The sequence below is a fragment of the Recurvomyces mirabilis genome (genome assembly GCF_035927965.1).
Source record: "Recurvomyces mirabilis strain CCFEE 5264 chromosome Unknown scaffold_28, whole genome shotgun sequence".
Classification (NCBI taxonomy): domain Eukaryota; kingdom Fungi; phylum Ascomycota; class Dothideomycetes; order Mycosphaerellales; family Teratosphaeriaceae; genus Recurvomyces; species Recurvomyces mirabilis.
This window is the reverse complement of record NW_027041962.1, coordinates 269481-289481: the sequence shown is the minus strand read 5'-3', so window position 1 is coordinate 289481 and position 20001 is coordinate 269481. Positions and strand designations below refer to the sequence as shown.

Sequence of the window (20001 nt, the reverse complement as noted above, 5' to 3'; positions counted from 1 at the left end):
GCTCTGAGGCACGTCGCACTGTCACACACCCCGATGTGCGTTGAGAGACCCGACGCCGTCACATGAGTCCTGACCGCTTTTCTGTACGACATGTCAGATGACGCAGATTCTCTTCTCCTATATTCGGCTGGTTTTGCAGGGCCAATGGTTTGCTAATGGCCGGCCAACGACATCGACAGTATGCATCAGATGATATTTGCATTGTGAGCGAGGCCTGCGCGTTGCACAGGAGCATGGGTCTCGTGGACGCGGGTGTTTGCTGCTGCATGCGCAATCTCAGCATGAATGTGGCGTTTGTCGGCTCGTTTGATCGGATTTCAATGGTATCGATGGGCTGAGACGAGTTTATGTAATCCCATATCGATATCTAACAGCATGAGTATGCTAGTTCCAGTAGTCCCTTGGCATGTGTCTCTATCCTGCTTGACAACAGCTGAGGATGGGCCTGCTTTTGTAGCCTGTAGGTTTTCATCAGCCTCGTCGGCATCTTCGGTCTGCAGCTACGCGACCATGGACGGGTGACCACATGTGTCAACAGCAGGAACCCGGGAAGTTCACATGGGCTTGTGCGATGTATATTTGTGTAACTGTAGGTCGTTGACTTCCCATCATTACTTCCACCTTCCCGCGCAAACAGAACGCCGCCGAAATGCGAGGCAGCGATTGCTTGCTATCTGCATTCGAGCGTCATCACCCTGCACCGCGTCTTTAGCCTGGGCTCCAACGACACGTCAATCCCTTAGCGTGGGCCGCTAGAGCTGCTGGATGGCAAGTCAGAGGCTGCTGTTACTGCTGTCTGCATGAACGTCGTGCATGAACCCATTGTGTCGGTATCAACCAGACCCAGTCCGAGACCTTGGCCTGCTGCTAACAGCAGAACTAACATGCGCGTGGAAATGGAAGGGCCTCTCCGTCCGGCCCAAGGCTCTCGACCCGATCCCAGCGGCTCGAGTGTTTCTGCGAACCTACCGTAGCTGGCTGTATGGAGCTTCCACTAACACGCCTCACATGCAGCTTGCCACACTCTCCTCATCTTAATAAAAATGGCGGAGGGTGCCAACGCATCTGCCAACATGACCTCCTCATGTCGTTTGAACGGTCACACTGATAGAGGCACCCTCCCTTCCGTGTCGATGCGGATACCTCATGGAGGGAGAGACGGATGTCTGCATAACGAACAGAAATCGTTGTTGGGCTTGTTGGGACCCGGAAGCACTGGCAAACAAAAGCTGGAGAGATATAAGTCGCTCTCACGGAGACACAGCTCATCCTCGTTAGAATCGAAAGTGTATTACATGCGGCTAACTCGACTGTCAGCATCTTGACACCCAATCGTACCGGCATTGCTTTTTTGGTGTGTGGTTGTTCCGATCAGGTCAAACCTATTAGCCTTCATTACTACACCCCCATCCTCAGCTGGACACGCTAAGCTATCATCAGCTGCAAACATGTCGCATCTTCCTTCTCCACCAGGATCGATGTCGCCGGTCCCTGCCCCGAGTCCAAAGCAGGATCAATTGATTAGTAGGTGCCCTTCGCTTGTGCTTGATTGACCGATATATGCTGATCGACGACAGGCTACTGCCGTGCTTCAGGCATGCGCACACCATCTTGGCAGGTACTGTCGGATAGGCGAGGTAGTTCACGACTGCATCATCAAGATCTCTAGAGTGGCCACTGACCTGCTTGTAGGAGGCCGCACCGCTTGGAGCTGCACAGTACAAGTGAATGGCAGGTTCATTCCGGCCCGCTACTGGTACGATGGCCAGTATGTCAACAATGCTCGCGAGGATGCTGCCGAGATGGCACTTCAGGAGCTGGGTCAGCTGCCTCGCCCGGCTGGGGCCCAGCCGACGCACTACCAGCAGCAGCAGCGCCAGATGTACGGCACCAACACTGGCACGATTAGATCCTAGGTAATACTTGTCATGAAGTAGAGAGAAACCAGGCTCTATTCTGGAAAGCAGCTTGTGTAGGATAGCGAACAGGAGCTTGGGGGATCATTGTGTGTTGGCCTTGGATTGTCGGCATGCAAACCGGACCAGTCGGCTTCTCAGCAAGCTAATGGACGTCGCAGAAATGCTTCGGATTTCTCATATCTGCGGAGCCAGTCGTTCGTCATGTATCCAATGTGATCTTGGCCGCTTTCGTATGAACGTGATGTCGTGGTAGTTGTGTCCGCTTACATAAAGTCGCGTCGAATGCCTGGTTGCATAACCCATACCACTAGACACATATACAGCACGAATCAAGCTTGCGAACTGAGGGTGTGTTTGCATTGATGATTGCTCAAGTTGACGAGAGAGCATTTTTTTAGTGTGGGATTGGTCCACATCCATATACAAGAAAAAGTGTCCGTGCGCAGCGGGTACATCCGTTGATGTTTACAGTCGCGCGTCAACACGCGAATGAAGCCATCTTGACTCTACGGAATATCACAATTTTGGTGCATACTCTAGGAAGCAATACCGTACACAAACTACCCACAGATCCTACACGACAGCTTACCAAACTGGAGTCGCAAGTTTTCGCTACTGCAATGGCTGCGCGCACGGCTCTGCTCGAGGCAGGCGCGTCTGCCAGCGATGATGACCTAGCAACCGCTGCGGCAAATGGTATATCGCACTTCTGTTCATGTGTCGCACAACGTTGAGACATACTAAAGCGACAGCAGGAACACGCAGGGGTGTGAAGGGCACATCGAGCATGCAGAAAGCCGCCGCCACCAAAACCGCAACCAAGCGCAAAGCCGCGTCAAAACAGTCTCGTCAGGTGTTAAAGGATCGCACGAACATGCAGAGCGACGCAGAGGACTTTGACGATGACGATGAGGTTGCGAAGCCGAAGCAGAAACGTGCGAAGACTGCCGCCGCCAAGAAGCCAAAAGCGAAGGAGACATTGGGCGTGATACCGGAAACACAAATGAATGCCGATGACATTGAGGAATCCATTGAGATCGACGGCGACCTCGACATCGCACAAGCGCCTACGCAACAGCTACGACCCATTCAGCGAGCACGATCAACATCTGTGCAACTTCTTGCACCTCGCGCCAGCGCACGATCAGTTTCTGCGCAGCCTGGGTACCCCGTTGCACGCGAGCGAAGTGGAAGTGCTAGTGGCACTGAGCGCGAGCGAAGAGGCGGCGATCCAGAGCTGCGACGGAAGCTCAACGACATGACAAACAAGTACGACAACATTAATCTGAAGTACCAGAATTTGCAGGAGATCGGCAAAAGCAATGCCGAGTCAAACTTCGAGAGGCTTAAGCGTGCGTCTGATGAGAAGGCGAAGGATGCGAACGCGCTCATCGTGTCTCTTAAGAAGGAGATTGCGGAGCTGCGCAAGAGTACGACAAACAGCTCTGAGTCTGCCGGTCTTCAAAAACAGATCTCTACCCTGTCCACCGCCAATGAGAAGCTTTCGAATGACTCTGCAACATTCAAGGGGAAGCTGCAGACCTCGCAAAACGAAGTGAAGTCACTGGAAGCGAAGCTAGTGGCAGCACGACAGCAGGTGGCAAATAGCGCCACTCAGGAAAGTAAGACAAGCGCCTCTCAGACAGCGGCGAGCCGGAGTGTTGGACCCAACTCGACGGATGCCTTGAAAGAGGCTAAAATGAAGGAGAATCTGTACTCAGACTTGACTGGTCTCATCATTCGTGGCGTGAAGAGGAAGGATGGCGAAGACGAGTACGACTGTATCCAGACCGGTCGTAACGGAAGTAAGTCGTCATATTCTCATGCACGGCAAATCTGGTTTGTATACTGATCCAGACCTTCTAGCCCTCCACTTCCATCTTTCGGTAGCCAACGACGCCGCCATCGCCAACCCCAAGACTCCGACAGGCTTGTCATACGAAGAAGCCGAGTTCGCATACGAGCCCTTCCTCGACGAGTCTCGGGATCACGAACTCATCGAGATCCTCCCCGATTACTTGGCTGAGGAGATATGCTTCCCGCGAGTTCATGCTGTCAAATTCTACGTCAAGGTCGTTGAGAGCATGACCAAGAGGATTGTTGTCGAAGAGGATTGAGAGGCCGTGGTGTGCAGGGGCTGTTGGTGTTTGGGTCCTTGTTTATGTGCTGCTGCATTCTGATGATACCTGGGTATGATGGCGTTTGTCTGGAGTCGTCTATTGAACAGTCCTGCGGTCAAAGTCGTGACAGTCTGTCAATCTTCCGTATTTCTGTCTACCACTTTCCAAAACTCAATTGCTGTCTGGTTAGCTTGTGCCTTGCAGACAACGGAGAAAGAGTTTTTCCGACCAAAACATCTTCTCCTTCGTTTTTACTTTGCAACACAGATTCAGATGGACTCCACAGACGGCATGGGCTTACGCCCGTCCGCACTGACATTCGACTTCATAGCGAAATGCTCAGTATGTCCAGATGTGCTGTGTTCCCTACAAACAACTTTGCTAATGCAGATGTAGACCACCAAAGCCCGCGCAGCAACCCTGCATCTCCCTCACGGCCCTGTACAGTTACCAATGTTCATGCCCGTCGCCACGCAGGCCTCACTGAAAGGATTATCACCAAAGCAACTTGAGGAGACGAGCTGTCGACTCTGTCTGAACAATACTTACCATCTGTATGTTTCATCACACATACCATTGTTTGAACGAACGCGCTAACAATCTACAGTGGTCTGAAACCAGGCCAAGCGACACTGGACGCTATTGGTGGAGCCCATAAGCTCCAGTCATGGCCGCACAATATCTTGACAGATAGCGGCGGCTTCCAAATGGTCTCCCTGCTCAAGCTGGCCAAAGTCACAGAAGAGGGTGTTCGCTTCTTGAGTCCGCACGATGGAACGCCAATGCTCTTGACTCCCGAGCATTCCATATCTTTACAAAACTCCATCGGCTCAGACATCATCATGCAACTGGATGATGTGATCGCGACGACGTCTCCGGATCTTACCCGGATCAGAGAGGCGATGCATCGGTCGGTCCGGTGGCTTGATCGATGTATTGCTGCGCACAAGAAGCCGGAGTCACAGAATCTCTTCTGCATAATTCAAGGTGGGCTGGATCTGGACTTGCGTCGCGAGTGCTGCAAGGAGATGGTGAATCGTGACACGCCCGGCATTGCTATCGGTGGTCTCAGTGGTGGTGAAGCCAAGGCCGAGTATTGTAAGGTCGTTAATACATGCACTGGTCTCCTCCCAGACCATAAGCCACGCTATGTCATGGGTGTTGGCTATCCTGAAGACATTTTGGTCTCGATTGCCTTGGGTGCGGACATGTTCGATTGCGTGTGGCCGACACGAACAGCGCGGTTTGGCAATGCTATCACGAATACCGGCACACACAATCTCAAGAACGCAGCATACGCCTACGACTTCGGCCCAGCCGAGGAAGACTGTGAATGCATGTGCTGCAGGAAGCCCGAGAACGGTGGTCTCGGCATCACTCGAGCATATATACATCACACAGCGGCAAAGGAGACGGCTGGTGCTCACTTGCTGAGTATACATAATGTCCACTATCTGCTCGATATGGTCAGACGAGCACGAGAAGCTATTGTTGAGCAGCGATATCCTGAATTCTTGCACCGGCACTTCGACAGGCTGTATGCAGGAGACAAGTCCAAATACCCACATTGGGCCGTTGACGCACTCAAAGGTGTCGGGGTTGATCTCATGTCGCCTCAACATTGATCATCGAAGCCGATCTCGGACATTCTCTAACATGAGCTTTGGCCTCGCAAATGGACACGAGGCAAACCGCATCAGTCTTCATAAGCAGAGCACTAACCAAAATCGAGCCCCCTCGAACGATCCCCAACACCTGAACTTGCTCGAAGTATCTCCGTAGCGATAGCTGCCGGCACTACAGATGAACAACACACCTCACTAACAACATCGCCACAGCTAACATCAACAGGCCAAAACATAACATTGGACGTTCCGTACCAATTTAGGTGTCGTTGTATGTCATCCACTTGATGCCATGGAAGATGATCGACCAGATCTGCGGGAGTCATAGTGCGAGGGTACATCCAACTCTAGACAGATGCGACTGAACACCGCCGATCGTGGCTGAAATATCTACGGCTTTCAGGGCAATAATACCAGGCCATCATGGTGCCGGTGCTGGTGTTGATCTTCGCGCGTTCTGCTCCAAAAGCAGGACGAAGGATCCGAAATTGTAGTTTGGGTGGCAGACGATCATACTAGCTGAAAGATAGCACGGTATTGACTTACTGTACCAGGTGCTGAATACTTCCACGTGATGATCTCCACTGTCTCCTGTTGTTAGCGCGGCACAGACAAGGAAGGCGCGCTTTGATGCTGTTGAATCACACGCATTCTTTCCTTCTGTATTCGCGGTCTTGGAGGTTTGCACACATACTAGTCAGAGAACTTCCAATGATTGATACTCGTTAAATATCATCAAAATGCTGGAGCAGTGCAGTGAGCGGCTAGATAAGGGCACTCCAGGTGTAAGTCTTGTCCTCACCTATCTTTTATAGACTGATACTGACCTTGCGCATAGTCTCCAAACCCCGCCGCCTGCTCTCTTCTCGCCATGACTGAGCGGAAGCAACCAGAACCAACGCCCTTCAGACTCTTCGATCTACCGCAGGAGGTCCAGGACCAAATTCTCTGGATCCACATCCGCGATATCCGGCGGCTACGAAGATGGTCAGACACCAGAGATATGTTCTTATTGCCTCGAGTCAGCCTAAATATCAAGCTTGCGAAAGGACCTATGCTTGAAGGCGCGGTATATGCGATGCTCGCCATGACACATCAATGCATCCATTTGAGCGAGACAATGCACGGGAGACAGATCACAGCTTCTCCAACATTTTTGCCCGATCAGTGGAGGGCTGATGAGTGTTCCAGACTCTGGTCGTTCCACGGGAGCCTGTATGGTAAGCTTACGTTCGGCGAGCTGGGCGACTACTGTGTCCAAGTCTACATCGGCCGCGAGTATAAGAAGGGCTATCACGTTACTTGGAGGCATCTGGAGCATTTGGGTGAGTCTTCCTACCGTAGCTTAGGCCAACCGGGCCCCTCGCAGGCTCAGTATGACGCTATGGTTGGGAGGGTCGAAAGCGCGATCGCGAACACGGTTGAGGAACGGGAGAAGAGGGACGGTGTCAAAGGTTTCTCGGTGCATGGCAGAGAGATGGTCGCTGATGCGCTTCATTTCGGTGGTCATGATGACTCTCAGGACGTGCTTACGAAGTGATGGAGCGACGGCAGTGGGAGAGCTCGTCGGGAAGCATGTTCATGGAGCAAATAGTGGTTCGGCGGTCTAGATCTCACTGACGAAGGCTACGCACGATCATCGACATCATCTACAATCGGTGTTGTCGGGAATGTCGTCCAGAGTTGCAGGAATGATTGCTGCCGGCGTATCGAGGTTGTCCTGGTCTCGTGGCGGCTCCTCCTCACCGAGCGGCTTGTAATGAGCCTTGAGCGCCATCATCAGCAGTCGCTACACATGCAACATAATCTGTTCACTCCGTCTTCGTTCTCTCTACCTCTCATGGTCCTGACTCGTTCCATCGTTGCCATGGCGATGAATGTGGCGTCCGCGCAGTGACCATTCTGCATCTTAGCGGACGATCTACGGCGCCCACTATTTCCTGCGTTGTGTCTCACGTTTCGAGCGTTGATAGAAACGTCCCTTGCTTGGCTACTGCATCACTGTTCCAGGACCACACACTTGCGAGACAACAACAACAACATCGTTATACGGGGAACAAGCTCAAGATGGTAAGTCTTTGCCTTCTCCACATGCTATTGGTCGGACCCTGCGGCTCTCCTGCCCCCGCGATCACTCAGGAGACTTTCGCGCCTGAAAATCAACAAAGAGACACGAATACTGCATATGCGCTCGTAGACACAGCCCTACCACTTTCAATCACGAGAACGAGCGAGACAGTATCGCAAGAGAAGAGCGAAAGAACTACACCAAGACTAACACAAGATGGCGGACCAGGCGCAAAGCACAAACTTCAAGGAAGCCTTTTCCCTCTTCGACAAACGCGGCACTGGACGCGTCGATGGCGAGTCTTTGGGCGACCTCCTCCGCGCATGCGGTCAGAATCCTACATTGGCGGAGATCAATGATCTGAAGGGTGGTGTGCGTAGTGGTGACTGTAAGCCTGCATCCACCTCCTCAAGATCCCCACAAAATACTGATACAGCATGGTATGTACAGTCGACTTCGACTCCTTTACCAAGATCCTCAACCGACCCGGCGGCTTCCGCGACCCAGGCGAGCCGGAAGAGTACTGTCGTGGGTTCCAGGTCTTCGACAAGGACCTCACGGGCTTCATTGGCGTGGGACAGTTCAGATATATCTTGACGAATCTGGGCGAGAAGATGAGCGATGAGGAGGTCGATGAGCTGCTCAAGGCGGTGGACACTTCGAGTGGGGAGTTGAACTATATGGGTACGTCTGTGGTGTGCGAGGCAGTGTAGGGCTTTCATACTAACCTGTGCTGCAGACATGGTGAAGACAATTCTTGCCAATTAAGTTTGCTATTGCAGGATGATTCTATGCGTTGTATTTGGCACGATTAGCATGGAAGGCGCTTTGGCGTTACTTGGACAGCCAGCGTGGCTGGACCGGACTTGGCACGGCTCGATTTACTTGAGGTACCTGCTGAAGAGCCTCGGGTGACTGTAGTCCTGATCGGGATGAACCGGAGATATGATTATCTGTATAGTCTACAAATACCAGGCAGACAGCCGACCATCAAGTCAGCTTCCTGTTGCTTAAGACTTAGCGATCGAAATGATCTGCCACTCATCTCCCATGCTTCAATTTCTCATGATACATCCTCTCCACCCTCTCCACCACCCTCCTCGCTCCTTCAGGATCAATTTTCGGCTTCCGATCATAAGTATACAGCCCATTCGCCTCCTGCTCAATATCACTGAACTGGGTCCAGACGATCCCGCAAACATGGCCTGCCTCCACAGTCGCCACCATGAGTTTGTCGAATCTCTCCAACAAATCCTTGCTATCCGCTGCAGTGGTATATCCCCAGTTCCCTTGCCTCGAATCATCGTTCTTGACGGCAACATTTACACCACCAAACTCTGTGCAAAAAATTGGTGCTCCACGGACGTGCTGCGAGCCAGCGTCGCGCTGGCCCATCTGACCCATAGATCGGACCTAGGAACATTGCTCGACCGGTGGCGAGGATAGAGTGCATATCCTTACACCGATTCGCCATCCCCGGGGCATCCTGATACTCATGAAACGTGCTCAGATCCGTGACCACATGCTCCCACCCACAATTATCGTTCACCGGTCTAGTCGGATCAAGCATCTTGGTTTGGTAGTACAGACTCCTGATATGATCCCTCTGTCTCGCATCGCCATCAAGATTATCGTAGCCCCAGCTCTCATTCACAGGCGTCCAGGTCACGATACATGGATGATTAATGTCTCGACGTACAGATTCCATCCACTCTTGCTCAAACCTCTCACAACCTAGCACACTGAACCCGAATTCATTCGCCATCTCGCCCCACACGAGGAAACCCAGTCTATCCGCCCAATACATGAATGCTGGGTCCTCGACTTTTTGGTGTTTCCTACAACCATTGAAACCCATGGCTTTACTGAGGATGATATCCTGCTTTAGCGCTTCTTGAGATGGGGGCGTCATGAGAGTGTTTTGCCAATATCCTTGATCGAGAAATAGGGATTGGAAGAGTGGAGCCCCGTTCAGGCGGAACGTGTTGTCTCCTTTGGTCCAGGACAGGGCGCGCATACCTGTTGTTGTATGGACTTCATCTACGACCGTATCAGACTCTGTGTTGTAGAGGCGGATGACTATCTCGTAGAGCGTAGGATGATTTGGAGACCACAGCGCCACCCTGTCATGCCAGCAAGTTGGATCGTCCGGTGGAATTTCATGTCGAAGCTCTGGTGGTAGGCGCCTGACCACCGCTTCACTGAGTCGCATATCGAGATCAAAGCGCACGAAATCTTCATTGTCAGGCAATGACTCGTGGTCAGATTTGCTCACCAGCACGCCTCCCAGACTGACTTCGAGCTCGATAGCTACATTCTCCTTCACCCGTCTCCCCAGAACAGCAATCTTCGCATCCAAGGCACCTTTTCCGATATCATTGGAGAGCATGATGGTACCGTGGCTGCTATCAGCTATACGATATCTCGGCACACTCTCGAGCCACACATTCTGCCAGATGCCGCTGGAAGGCGTGTAGAAGATACTCTCCGGCTTGGGACCCCAGTACTGTTTGCCTCTGGGTTGCGTGAGATCGGTAGCCGAATCGAAGACTCTGACTGTGAGTCTATATGAATCTTTGCTGCTGGATAGGAAGACAGCATCTGACAAGTCGAGGTCGAAAGGTGTCTGACCACCTCTATGCTCGCCCACGTAATGACCATCTAGCCAGATAGTAGCATGATAATCGATCGCTCCGAACCGTACCAGTAATTTGTGCCCACTTTCCCTCTCTGCGGGGTCTCTGAGGTCGTGAATCTGTCGTTCGTACCAAAGTACTTCGTGCACAGTCTGTTCGTTGATGCCGGAAGCTGGGCATTGGAATACGAAAGGGACCTGAATAGTTCGCTTCTGAGGGTTGTCCAGGGAAGAGAGTCCGGTGAAATGTAGGCCTTGAGTCAGACCTGAGTCTGCGTCGTCGAAGTAGAGGTCCCATGGTCCGTTTAGACTTTCCCAGTGGAGAGGTAAGCTCACAAAGTCTGGGCGAGGGTATTCGCTTGCTTGCTGGATCTGCGTCGAGGACATGGTGGGTTGTGGTTTACTTGCCATGGGGATCTGTGGTGGCGAGGCATAGGCTTTCGTATTTGTGGATCTTGTGGAGGTAGATCTGTTGCGGTCGAAGAGGCGTGAAAGTCGTCTTGACATCAGTCGTCGTCACTCAAGCCGAAAGTACGTGGGGCGACGGATTGATGTAGATAATCCAACATCGTAACATGGTCTGCTGTGCACAGAGAGACGAAAGCGAGCGCCTTGAGGTGGAAGTTGCGTTGCTCATGCCCAATGATGTCGCCACGGGTCAACCTGCATGAACATGACCATCGTCCCGTATGTGCAATGGGACAATCTTGGCCCGAGGGTACAGCTATATTGTCTAGTATGAAGGATACTGGGTCACAAACAGTGCCGTCTTTGGAAAAATCCTCGCTATTCCACCGCGTAATCTCGAGAGCATGGTTTAGTGCCAAGATCATGCATCGCCCTCTCCGTCCAGCTTAGGGATCACGCCAACATTCTCCACAGTGACTTCATGACTCCCTTTCAGCTCTGAGAGCACGATCCAGGTCGGCAGGATGCAAAGCAATGTGATGCCGAAGTTGATCCCAATGCTGACGAAATGATTCGCCTTGCCTTCGGATTGCATGCTGTAAGTCATGTCAGCATGTCCTCATTCTCTGCACAAAGCTCAACACCAGAAGCTATTGCGGCGGCTGCCGGATATATGTGCCTCGGGTGACGAGCTCGAAAGACTTACGCCCAGGCAACCGTCTGCCCCAAGGCTTCCACGCCTCGAAGAATACCAGTATGATGGCTGAGATTACTTAGATCTGTTGTGTATTGCCCAACAAGCCAATACAAGAATTGCTGGAATGCCTGCCCCCCGAACTGCCAGAAGAAGACCAGAGCGTAGCTCTTCCCGAAGCCTCCTTGGAACCAATCAAAGACAGGTGTCCCAGCCGCAGTGTAGAACTGTTGCTGGAGAACAGAGGCCCATATCCATGTCCCCACGAGCACCGTGATGATGGAGATAAATGCGATTCTGGCACGAGTCCGGATATGAATCTTCTGGTTATCGAGCAGGGAAGCAATGAGGAACGACGAGAAGATACCAGCGAAGTTGGTGAAGAAGCTACTAAAGGCTCTCGAGCGGACGGTGAAGTATGTTGTGAGCCAGGTGCTGGTGAAACCATTGTAGAAGTAGCTGATGAAGAATGCTGGAAGCAGCAGTAGTATCCGTCGAGAGATGAACAACTTCCCAACAGCTTTGAACTCAGCACCCCAAGATGCGGCGCGGGAGGTGACGACACGAGTCCCATCCTTACGCCAGATCTTCTGTGCGGGTGTCAGGCAGAGGGCGATTGGGAGGCCGAGGCACATGATGACTATGAAGACGATATACGTTGACGTTGACACTGAGCCAGCAGTTTTGCGGTTAGCGTTGAGACCGAGGTTTATGGCGCCGCCGACGATTGGTCCTACAGGATGTCAGTCATACTAACGATCGGGCTTCATGCAGAGCTGGTCTCACCAGCAGCTTTCGCCGTCTGCCATGTAGCAAGATAGAAGGCTCGATCGCCAGGTGAAGGATAACCGATGATAATAGCTGCTTCAGCCGCCCAGAAAAAGCCAGCTGATATGCCGCAAAGTGCACTCCCAAATAGCAGGAACCAGGTATTCGTGCCGGTGCTGTTGGTGTACAGTCCAGCGCCGTAAAGTGGGTAGCCGATAGCACCCAAGGCAAGACCGTATTTCAATCCTATGCGGTTGTTTATTGCACCTGCGGCGACGCAGACGATGGCGAATAGACCATATACCAGAGCATTGGCAGCAGAGACCGCGTATGGCACAGCTGCTCCACCAGCACCTAAGCCGCCTAGAGCGTCCCACATGCCTATGTGAGAGTATTAGGACCAGTCAGATAACGCAACCAACATGGACAACAATACCTGGAGCCGTGAAGGACACACCGCAAGCGATGAGGATGTTAAAGGGCACAGATCGGAGAAGCGATCTGTTCTTGCCCATGGTAATCGAAGATTCGTGCTCCGTCATGGTCCGCGTCGTATTGATCACGTCCTACCAGGAAGCTCGCCAAATATGTGTTATGTTACGAAAGTCTAACGAAAGTCTAGATGAAAAGGTAGGGAATAGTCAAAGGGGAAAATTGCACTCTCCATGGTTTTAAAATCGCCAAGGCGTGGAGCAGACCTTTGCCTTGTCGGTCCTACTTTGGTAGTCAACGCTTTCGACATGCTCACGAGATATCACGTAGTCGTGGAAGACTCTGCTGTAAAGGAGGCATGTAGTGGAGCAGTGGCGAGCACGCAATACTTTTTTTATCGGGTAGTCTCGGCTTGTGAAGGATCGGGACGGTCCTGTGCCAAGGCTAAGCAACGAAAATCATCGCGCCACCTGAAAGAATACTCATCATGTTCCTTGTCGGGGTCTTTTCGCAGGCCTGTTATGTCGATGTCTGGAAGCAGTCGTCAGATGAAGTGTAACCGCGACAGTTCACCAAACCTCTCCCACGGCGAATCTCGACGTCTTTCGTAAATTGGCGTATCGATTCCATGCTGCCTACGACAGCTGGCAGCCAGTCTATCGAAACGCCTGGGACTCTCCGGCTTGAGGTGTTGCTCACCATGATCATGTCCACCACATTCGACACATCGCGCTTCTGCTCATCGGAGGCATCCGGAATCTCTGTCAATCCTGGGTGAGGATAGAAATTGGTTGCGTGGCTGCTCCACCCGTGCTCTGAAGATGTACCTCCTGTGCCAATTTCAAGATTCGCGTCACCAGAATAGAGGCTCCGGGCATTGCCGTACCAGAAAGTCTTCACGCGGTTGCACAAGTCTAGCAGCGCCGGTATGCTGCCTTCATCCCATGAAATTTCAACAAGTCTGACCTCAGACACCACATGCTCGTGCCACGAGTGTCATAGATCTTCACAGTGGTGGTCTCACGAGATACTCAAATAAGGAATGTTGCACCCTCCACGCCAGTGTATTCTTGATTCCTCTTCTGAAGTCGAAGACTGAAGCTTGAGGTATCCATGATCTGCTTATCGTCACCTAACCGGTACGAATCAATACTGTGGAAGGTACGACGGCGTCAGATCGTTATACAAGCAGCATAACCCGACATGAACTGTGTTCTTTGAGTATGCGTATCTTCCCTGCGCTCAGCCAGCCACACCGTACTGGCCACCAAGCTATCATGGCTTACAGCAGCTCCGGCGCTGCGTCGTGCGGGAGTCATATACACATCATTATATGGCGTTGGGCGACTGTCATGGTGCTTGTGAGTGATGTTGGGGATTAGGTGTTCAAGATGCATTGGAAGCACTTGCTATCTCGACCCGCTATTCCGAGGCCGAGTTTCTCCCGTCGCCGGCGCGTTGCGAAAGCCACCACACGACAAGAAAACGCGCTCTTCCCGTGTCCTTCGCGTTGTCAACACAGATATCAACGCCATTGGCTCAGACCATGAAGATCTGTATAACCACATGTAGCAAAGGTAGGAGCCGCCCGGATTGTCATTCGCTGTTCACTCGCTCTCAGCATTCCCGAGCCGATCTCATCTCAAAAGCAAGAACAGTACCCAGCTCTAGAGCATATACTAGCAGACTACAATCATACAATAAGTATAGGCCAACATCCTCAGCAAACCATGCTCTGGCCATTGTGCTTTCACAAACATCGAAACGACATTCATCCTAGGAGATCGACCTGACGGCATGTTGCAACCCGATGGATTCAAGGACGACGGTCCTGACCGGATTGGACCAAGTGTGGACCGCAAGCAAAAGCTCACCAGCAGTGGACGCGGTCTACTCAAAGCTCTCACGACGCGAGACGGACTCATTGGCGACTACGATTATGCGTTCCTGTTCAAGCCAAATCTTCCCTTTCTCAAGAGAGAGAAGCGGGCAGCTCCTTTCTTCGGCCTCAACCAGAAGATGCCAGTATTTCTGGCAATGCTACTCGGCTTCCAACATGCTTTATCAGTGCTGGCGGGCGTGATCACTCCTCCTATCATATTGGCTGGAGTTGGCAATCTGGACGCCAACATCCAGTCGTATCTGGTCAGTTCATCGCTCATAGTTTGCGGGATACCGGCCGCGGTACAGATCACACGGTTCCAAATCTGGAAGACGCCATACTATGTGGGCACTGGGCTGATCTCAGTCGTTCGAACTTCCTTTGCTGTGATTCCTGTTGCAACGGGGGCTTTTGCCCAGATGTACGCCACTGGCTATTGTCCTTCGGATGCCAACGGTAACAAGCTACCATGTCCGAAAAGATACGGAGCACTGATTGGCACAGCAGCGATTTGTGCACTGATCGAGGTCGCAATGTCCTTCACACCTCCTCGCATCCTCTGCAAGATCTTTCCACCTTTGGTTACTGGACCGACGGTGCTGCTCATTGGCGTCTCACTGATCTCCTCTGGGTTTGCGGACTGGGCGGGAGGAAGTGGCAGCTGTATGGGCCGGCCTGAAAGCGGTATCTTTGCCATTTGTCCTACCATATACGCGCCACACCCATTACCATGGGGCTCTGCGTCGTTCGTCGGGCTGGGATTCCTTGTTTTCTTGACTATCATTTTATGCGAGCGCTTTGGCAGTCCGATCATGAAAAGCTGCGCGGTCGTGCTTGTTACGCCATGCAATGTACTGAGATGCTGGTCTGATGCTGATTATAAGCAGGTCTCCTAGTCGGCTGTATAGTAGCTGCTGCCTGTGGATACTTCGATCCCTCTGGTATCGATGCGGCGCCGGTAGCGAGGTCCACACATTCAAGCTATCGCTATACGGTCCGATAGTGCTTCCTCTACTGGCCGTCTACGTTGTGCTCGCGATGGAGGCCATCGGTGACATTACAGCGACGTGTGATGTGTCTCGCCTCCAAGTGGATGGTCCATTATTCGACAGCAGGATTCAAGGAGGCGTCCTTGCAGATGGGCTCAACGGCATCGTTGCTGGACTGTGCACTATCACGCCAATGTCGACATTCGCCCAGAACAACGGTGTTATTGCCTTGACAAGATGCGCGAATCGCAAAGCCGGCTACGCATGCTGCTTCTGGCTGCTCGTCATGGGCATCCTCGCAAAGTTTGCTGCTGGACTTGTTGCAATACCAAGCTCAGTCCTTGGGGGTATGACGACCTTCCTCTTTTCCGCCGTGGCAACATCAGGTATCCGAATCATCTCAACGATACCGTTCACACGCCGAAATCGTTTCATACTTACTGCTGCTCTAGCAGTAGGGTTTGGCGCGACCCTAGTCCCTACATGGTTCTCTTACGTCTTCACATATGCTGGCAATAACAAAGGCCTGCTTGGCTTCTTTAACGCCATCGAGCTTGTGCTGGAGACTGGATTCGCTGTCACTGCTTTTCTTGCTCTGATACTGAATTTGATCCTCCTGGAAGAGATCGAGGACGAGGAGATTCCTGAGTCGACAGCGAATCGTGCTGATGATGCAGATGATGCTGAAGAGTGGAACCGGATGCATGGACGTGGCGAGGCAGACAAGGCGGTTGAAGACGATGCAAAGAGGGTATGATCTGATCTGACCTCCGAGATATACAGTGCCTTATCAAACCATAGTCATTTCATGTCATTGCAAGTCGCCGTGCATTGCCAAAGGCATTCTGTCTGACCTCCGGCAAACCGTAAACAGCAAGCCGAAAATGTCTTCGTCCACCTCTTCCGCAACATCGGAGCTCCCATCAATGCGGGGAACACAACGATGTCTCCAACCTTTCCCGACATGAGGACGTATAACTTCTGAATGGTGCTTCGCATGTATAGTTGCGATGACGCTCTAACGAAACAGAAGGTACAGTCTACACGCTTCCTATTCCATTACTGGCCTGCTCCCCTCCCCTCGTAACGAGATAGCCACCAGCCCGGCCATTATACCGAGAGCAGCTCTTCTTCATGGCGACCGAGACGCAGACGAAGGCACCACCTGCGAAGGAAACGTTTCACTTTATCAACGATCCAGCAGAAGCAATCAATGATGCGCTCACCGGCCTTACGTATCTGAAGCCATCCTTGTCTTACCATCGCGAATACAAAATTGTCTATCGGAACGACCTCCAAGCATTCGCCCAGGACCGTGTCACGACCATTGGCTTCGCTGGGGGAGGGCATGAGCCTATGTTCGGCGGCTTCGTTGGCCACAACTACTTGTCCGCGTATGTCTCAGGCAATGTCTTCGCCAGTCCGACAGCTGCACAAATTTTCGAAGCCATCAGGATGTGTCAACCGCAAAACGGGAAGAGCAAAGGCACACTAGTAGTATGCGGCAATTACACCGGTGATATCTTGAACGCTGGTCTGGCAATTACCAGAGCACAAGCAGCAGGGTACAAGGTCCACTTTACACCCGTTGGCGATGACGTGGCAGTGGGTAGAAAGAAAGGTGGTAAGGTAGGTAGGAGAGGGCTCAGTGGACACCTGGTAGCTCTGAAAAGTGCGTGTGGTCTTGCACAGCAGGGTGAGAGCCTTGAGAGAGTCGCTGAGGTGATGGAGTACGTTGCGGCCAATGTTGGCACAATCGGCGTTGCGTTCGATCGGTATGTTGCATGAACGGGGCACCACTCGATGATGACTGACCAGATTTCAGTGTTGCCTTGCCCAACGCAACCATTACAGACTTGCAGACTCTACCACCAGCGACCATCGAGCTTGGCATGGGAGCGCACGGCGAGCCAGGCTTGCAACAAATATCGCCAATACCCACGCCTGAAGCACTCACTTCACAAATGCTAGACCTCATACTCGACTTCAGCGACAAAGACAGGGCATTCATCCCATTCTCAGCATCGACACACCCAAAAGAAGATAACGAAGTTGTCATGCTATTGAACTCGCTAGGCAGTACATCAGATGAGGTACTTGCTCGCTTTGCTGAGCTAGCAAATGCTGAGCTTGAGCGACGAGGATTCAAGGTCCGAAGGCTGACGCTCGGTCCGTTGGTCACGAGTCTGAAGATGAGTGGATTTGGCATCACTATCTGGCGATTACCGCCACACAGTGGTGAGAACATGAGTAGGGAGCAAGCCTTGCAGCTTTGGGATGAGTCTGTAGATGTTGTAGCATGGCGACAGTAGTCGTGCTGATTCGGACTATGATGGGAACAATACAATCCATGCTCCGCCTCAATAGCCCCATGGTCGAAGGCTCAGGCTACTCTACTCCTGGCGGAAGACCTCTTCGAGCGGCTTCCACCATCCCTTCGAATCCTTGCTCCCTGTACTCCCTTCCACAAAACTTTCCTGCATCCCATCAGTCATTTGCCACCAGCGTTGCGTCTCGGGATCTTGCTTCATCCTCTCCATGTCGGCTTCGAAATCGTTCCCCGTGTATTTCATCGTCGCAAAAAGGACCATCGAGTCTTCGTCTAGGTAGATCGAGTAGTCGCTGATGTTGCTGTCTCTGATCTGTTTGGCAATGGATGGCCAGATAGCTTTGTGGCATTCTTTGTACGCTTGTAATGAATCTCGCTTCAGCCGGATGATCTGGCCCATGCGGCGAGGTTGTGATGTCGACATTTAGATGGCTTGCGAAGACCTATTGATTGACCGTTTGCAGCTCTGCGAGGTAGCTCTGCTTGTCGATGACCAGATATTCGATATGCAATGGACATCTTATATGCTGTATCCAAAAGTGGTACTTCGGTGCAGCTGTGGCCGAGATCGGAAGCTCTTAGAAACGCCAGTCTTTGGGAGCAAGAGGTATTTGCAGATCCAGATGAGAAACTTTCGAATGTCGGCAACAACCCAAGTATTTGCGTGAATCTGATTTTGGAAGACACGCACGATTGCCGGGTCAACTCGAGGAGATCCACCCATGGACCAGTGCTCCCGAGCAAAGACTCTCCTCAAATGCATTAGAGATGGTAAATTCATATCAACACAAGCCACTGGGTACAAGAGAACACTGTGAGAAGGCACATAAAGAGATCCATAATGCATCATAGCAGTACTGCGAGTCTGGCATTACGATCGGGTTCAGCGTCGAGGATGACCAGCTGTATCAAACTCCTGCAAGCCAGCATACGACCCAAAGACAATAGCTTTACCATTATGGTTGTCAATCTGCTGTTGGGCCCCCTCTAATTTAAGCAGTAGATGCGTCGTGCGGACAAGGACTTCTGCGATGCTATTAGCCAATATTACAAAGTTGTTCACAACATACTTACCTTCAAATTCCACTTCGTAGCTCACAGCCACTTCCGTATCGTCTGAGAACAAAATGGGATTGGCACGTCGCATATTCCGCTCCTTTACGCGGAACTTGACTCCAACATTATCGTCACGGGTGTTGATCCACAAGATGCTTGGATCCTTGGTCGGATCTTCGTAGCCGGTGACACTGTCGGATCTAGACTTGCCTCTACTCGACGTCGGATTGACGGGCGGGTCACGGTGTACGGCGACCTTCTCGCCATCGGTCCACTTCTTACTCTCGCATCGCTTGCTCAACCATTCCCGCCATACTCGTATGGTCCCCTCGCTGACTTCTTGTATGCTAAAGAGTAAACCACGACTGGTCTCACGCTTGCCCAAATAGACCAGTGTGGTCAGTTGGGAGAAGAGATCATGAGCGTCGACGGTCACGTTCTTGCTCACAACCTGATCGCCGGGCAATGGGTCCAACGTATTGACATAATCCGCTGCTGACGAAGGGGCTCGCCATGTCCTCGAGCCAGGTATGTCACCTGCTGGATGCTTCTGTGGCTGTAGTGGCGGTTCTCTTAGCTGTGGCCGAAAGCGAGAATATAGTGCGCCTGCTTTGCGTATTCGTCCTACACAGCTCGCGGCCATGTCCATATTCGACAGCAGCTCCTCCAGGCCATCTGTCCCGATTGAAGAACAGAACAACTTGGCTTCGGTAAGCCTTACAGACGGATGGTGACATTCAAGATAGAGAGTGTGTCCTGCGAGGCCAGCAGCGACCTGTAATCGGTGGTGTAGCACACGGAGTACAATAGAATGGATGTGTTGGCATGTTGGTGCGAATTGTACGAGCGAAGTTGTGGGGAACAGCGAGAAGATAGAGAGCAGGATCTGAGGGCATCATCAGCCTCGAAGAAGTGCATGATATAACTTGGCTTGATGTCAAACCTCATTCGGAAGACCAAACAGCCCACGTGACATGCTCTGTGTGCCTTCCATTTTGGTCGGTCGAGCTTTTGTGCTGATCTCTCACTGCAGGAGACGATGTGGCAGATCAGAATCGTATGATCCAGATCACAGT

At 52.0% G+C, this 20001-nt stretch overlaps 10 protein-coding genes across 10 annotated transcripts; 6 read left to right on the top strand and 4 right to left on the bottom strand.

The window, feature by feature from the left end:
* Positions 1 to 2539: 2539 nt before the first annotated feature.
* On the top strand, positions 2540 to 4036 carry LTS14_008978 (uncharacterized protein; the record flags this gene model as incomplete). The annotated part of the gene is made up of 3 exons (XM_064841661.1): positions 2540 to 2615; positions 2675 to 3724; positions 3786 to 4036. 3 exons carry the CDS (start codon positions 2540 to 2542, stop codon positions 4034 to 4036), a joined length of 1377 nt encoding a protein of 458 aa, XP_064690824.1.
* A 276-nt stretch (positions 4037 to 4312) lies between these two features.
* LTS14_008977 (uncharacterized protein) lies at positions 4313 to 5664 on the top strand (the record flags this gene model as incomplete). The annotated part of the gene is made up of 3 exons (XM_064841660.1): positions 4313 to 4381; positions 4436 to 4593; positions 4647 to 5664. The coding sequence occupies 3 exons, from the start codon at positions 4313 to 4315 to the stop codon at positions 5662 to 5664; spliced, it is 1245 nt and encodes a 414-aa protein (XP_064690823.1).
* Positions 5665 to 6404: 740 nt separating this feature from the next.
* On the top strand, positions 6405 to 7204 carry LTS14_008976 (uncharacterized protein; the record flags this gene model as incomplete). Its single annotated transcript, XM_064841659.1, has 2 exons — positions 6405 to 6449; positions 6503 to 7204. 2 exons carry the CDS (start codon positions 6405 to 6407, stop codon positions 7202 to 7204), a joined length of 747 nt encoding a protein of 248 aa, XP_064690822.1.
* A 744-nt stretch (positions 7205 to 7948) lies between these two features.
* Positions 7949 to 8500, top strand: cdc4 (myosin II light chain; the record flags this gene model as incomplete). Its single annotated transcript, XM_064841658.1, has 3 exons — positions 7949 to 8120; positions 8183 to 8416; positions 8472 to 8500. 3 exons carry the CDS (start codon positions 7949 to 7951, stop codon positions 8498 to 8500), a joined length of 435 nt encoding a protein of 144 aa, XP_064690821.1.
* A 273-nt stretch (positions 8501 to 8773) lies between these two features.
* On the bottom strand, positions 8774 to 10754 carry LTS14_008974 (uncharacterized protein; the record flags this gene model as incomplete). Its single annotated transcript, XM_064841657.1, has 2 exons — positions 8774 to 9069; positions 9098 to 10754. The coding sequence occupies 2 exons, from the start codon at positions 10752 to 10754 to the stop codon at positions 8774 to 8776; spliced, it is 1953 nt and encodes a 650-aa protein (XP_064690820.1).
* A 442-nt stretch (positions 10755 to 11196) lies between these two features.
* On the bottom strand, positions 11197 to 12779 carry LTS14_008973 (uncharacterized protein; the record flags this gene model as incomplete). Its single annotated transcript, XM_064841656.1, has 4 exons — positions 11197 to 11371; positions 11482 to 12202; positions 12256 to 12618; positions 12674 to 12779. 4 exons carry the CDS (start codon positions 12777 to 12779, stop codon positions 11197 to 11199), a joined length of 1365 nt encoding a protein of 454 aa, XP_064690819.1.
* Positions 12780 to 14466: 1687 nt separating this feature from the next.
* Positions 14467 to 16297, top strand: LTS14_008972 (uncharacterized protein; the record flags this gene model as incomplete). Its single annotated transcript, XM_064841655.1, has 2 exons — positions 14467 to 15296; positions 15439 to 16297. 2 exons carry the CDS (start codon positions 14467 to 14469, stop codon positions 16295 to 16297), a joined length of 1689 nt encoding a protein of 562 aa, XP_064690818.1.
* Positions 16298 to 16674: 377 nt separating this feature from the next.
* On the top strand, positions 16675 to 17852 carry LTS14_008971 (uncharacterized protein; the record flags this gene model as incomplete). Its single annotated transcript, XM_064841654.1, has 2 exons — positions 16675 to 17315; positions 17366 to 17852. 2 exons carry the CDS (start codon positions 16675 to 16677, stop codon positions 17850 to 17852), a joined length of 1128 nt encoding a protein of 375 aa, XP_064690817.1.
* An 81-nt stretch (positions 17853 to 17933) lies between these two features.
* On the bottom strand, positions 17934 to 18293 carry LTS14_008970 (uncharacterized protein; the record flags this gene model as incomplete). Its single annotated transcript, XM_064841653.1, has 1 exon — positions 17934 to 18293. The coding sequence occupies one exon, from the start codon at positions 18291 to 18293 to the stop codon at positions 17934 to 17936; it is 360 nt and encodes a 119-aa protein (XP_064690816.1).
* A 459-nt stretch (positions 18294 to 18752) lies between these two features.
* Positions 18753 to 19574, bottom strand: LTS14_008969 (uncharacterized protein; the record flags this gene model as incomplete). The annotated part of the gene is made up of 2 exons (XM_064841652.1): positions 18753 to 18895; positions 18944 to 19574. The coding sequence occupies 2 exons, from the start codon at positions 19572 to 19574 to the stop codon at positions 18753 to 18755; spliced, it is 774 nt and encodes a 257-aa protein (XP_064690815.1).
* Between the last annotated feature and the right edge of the window lie 427 nt (positions 19575 to 20001).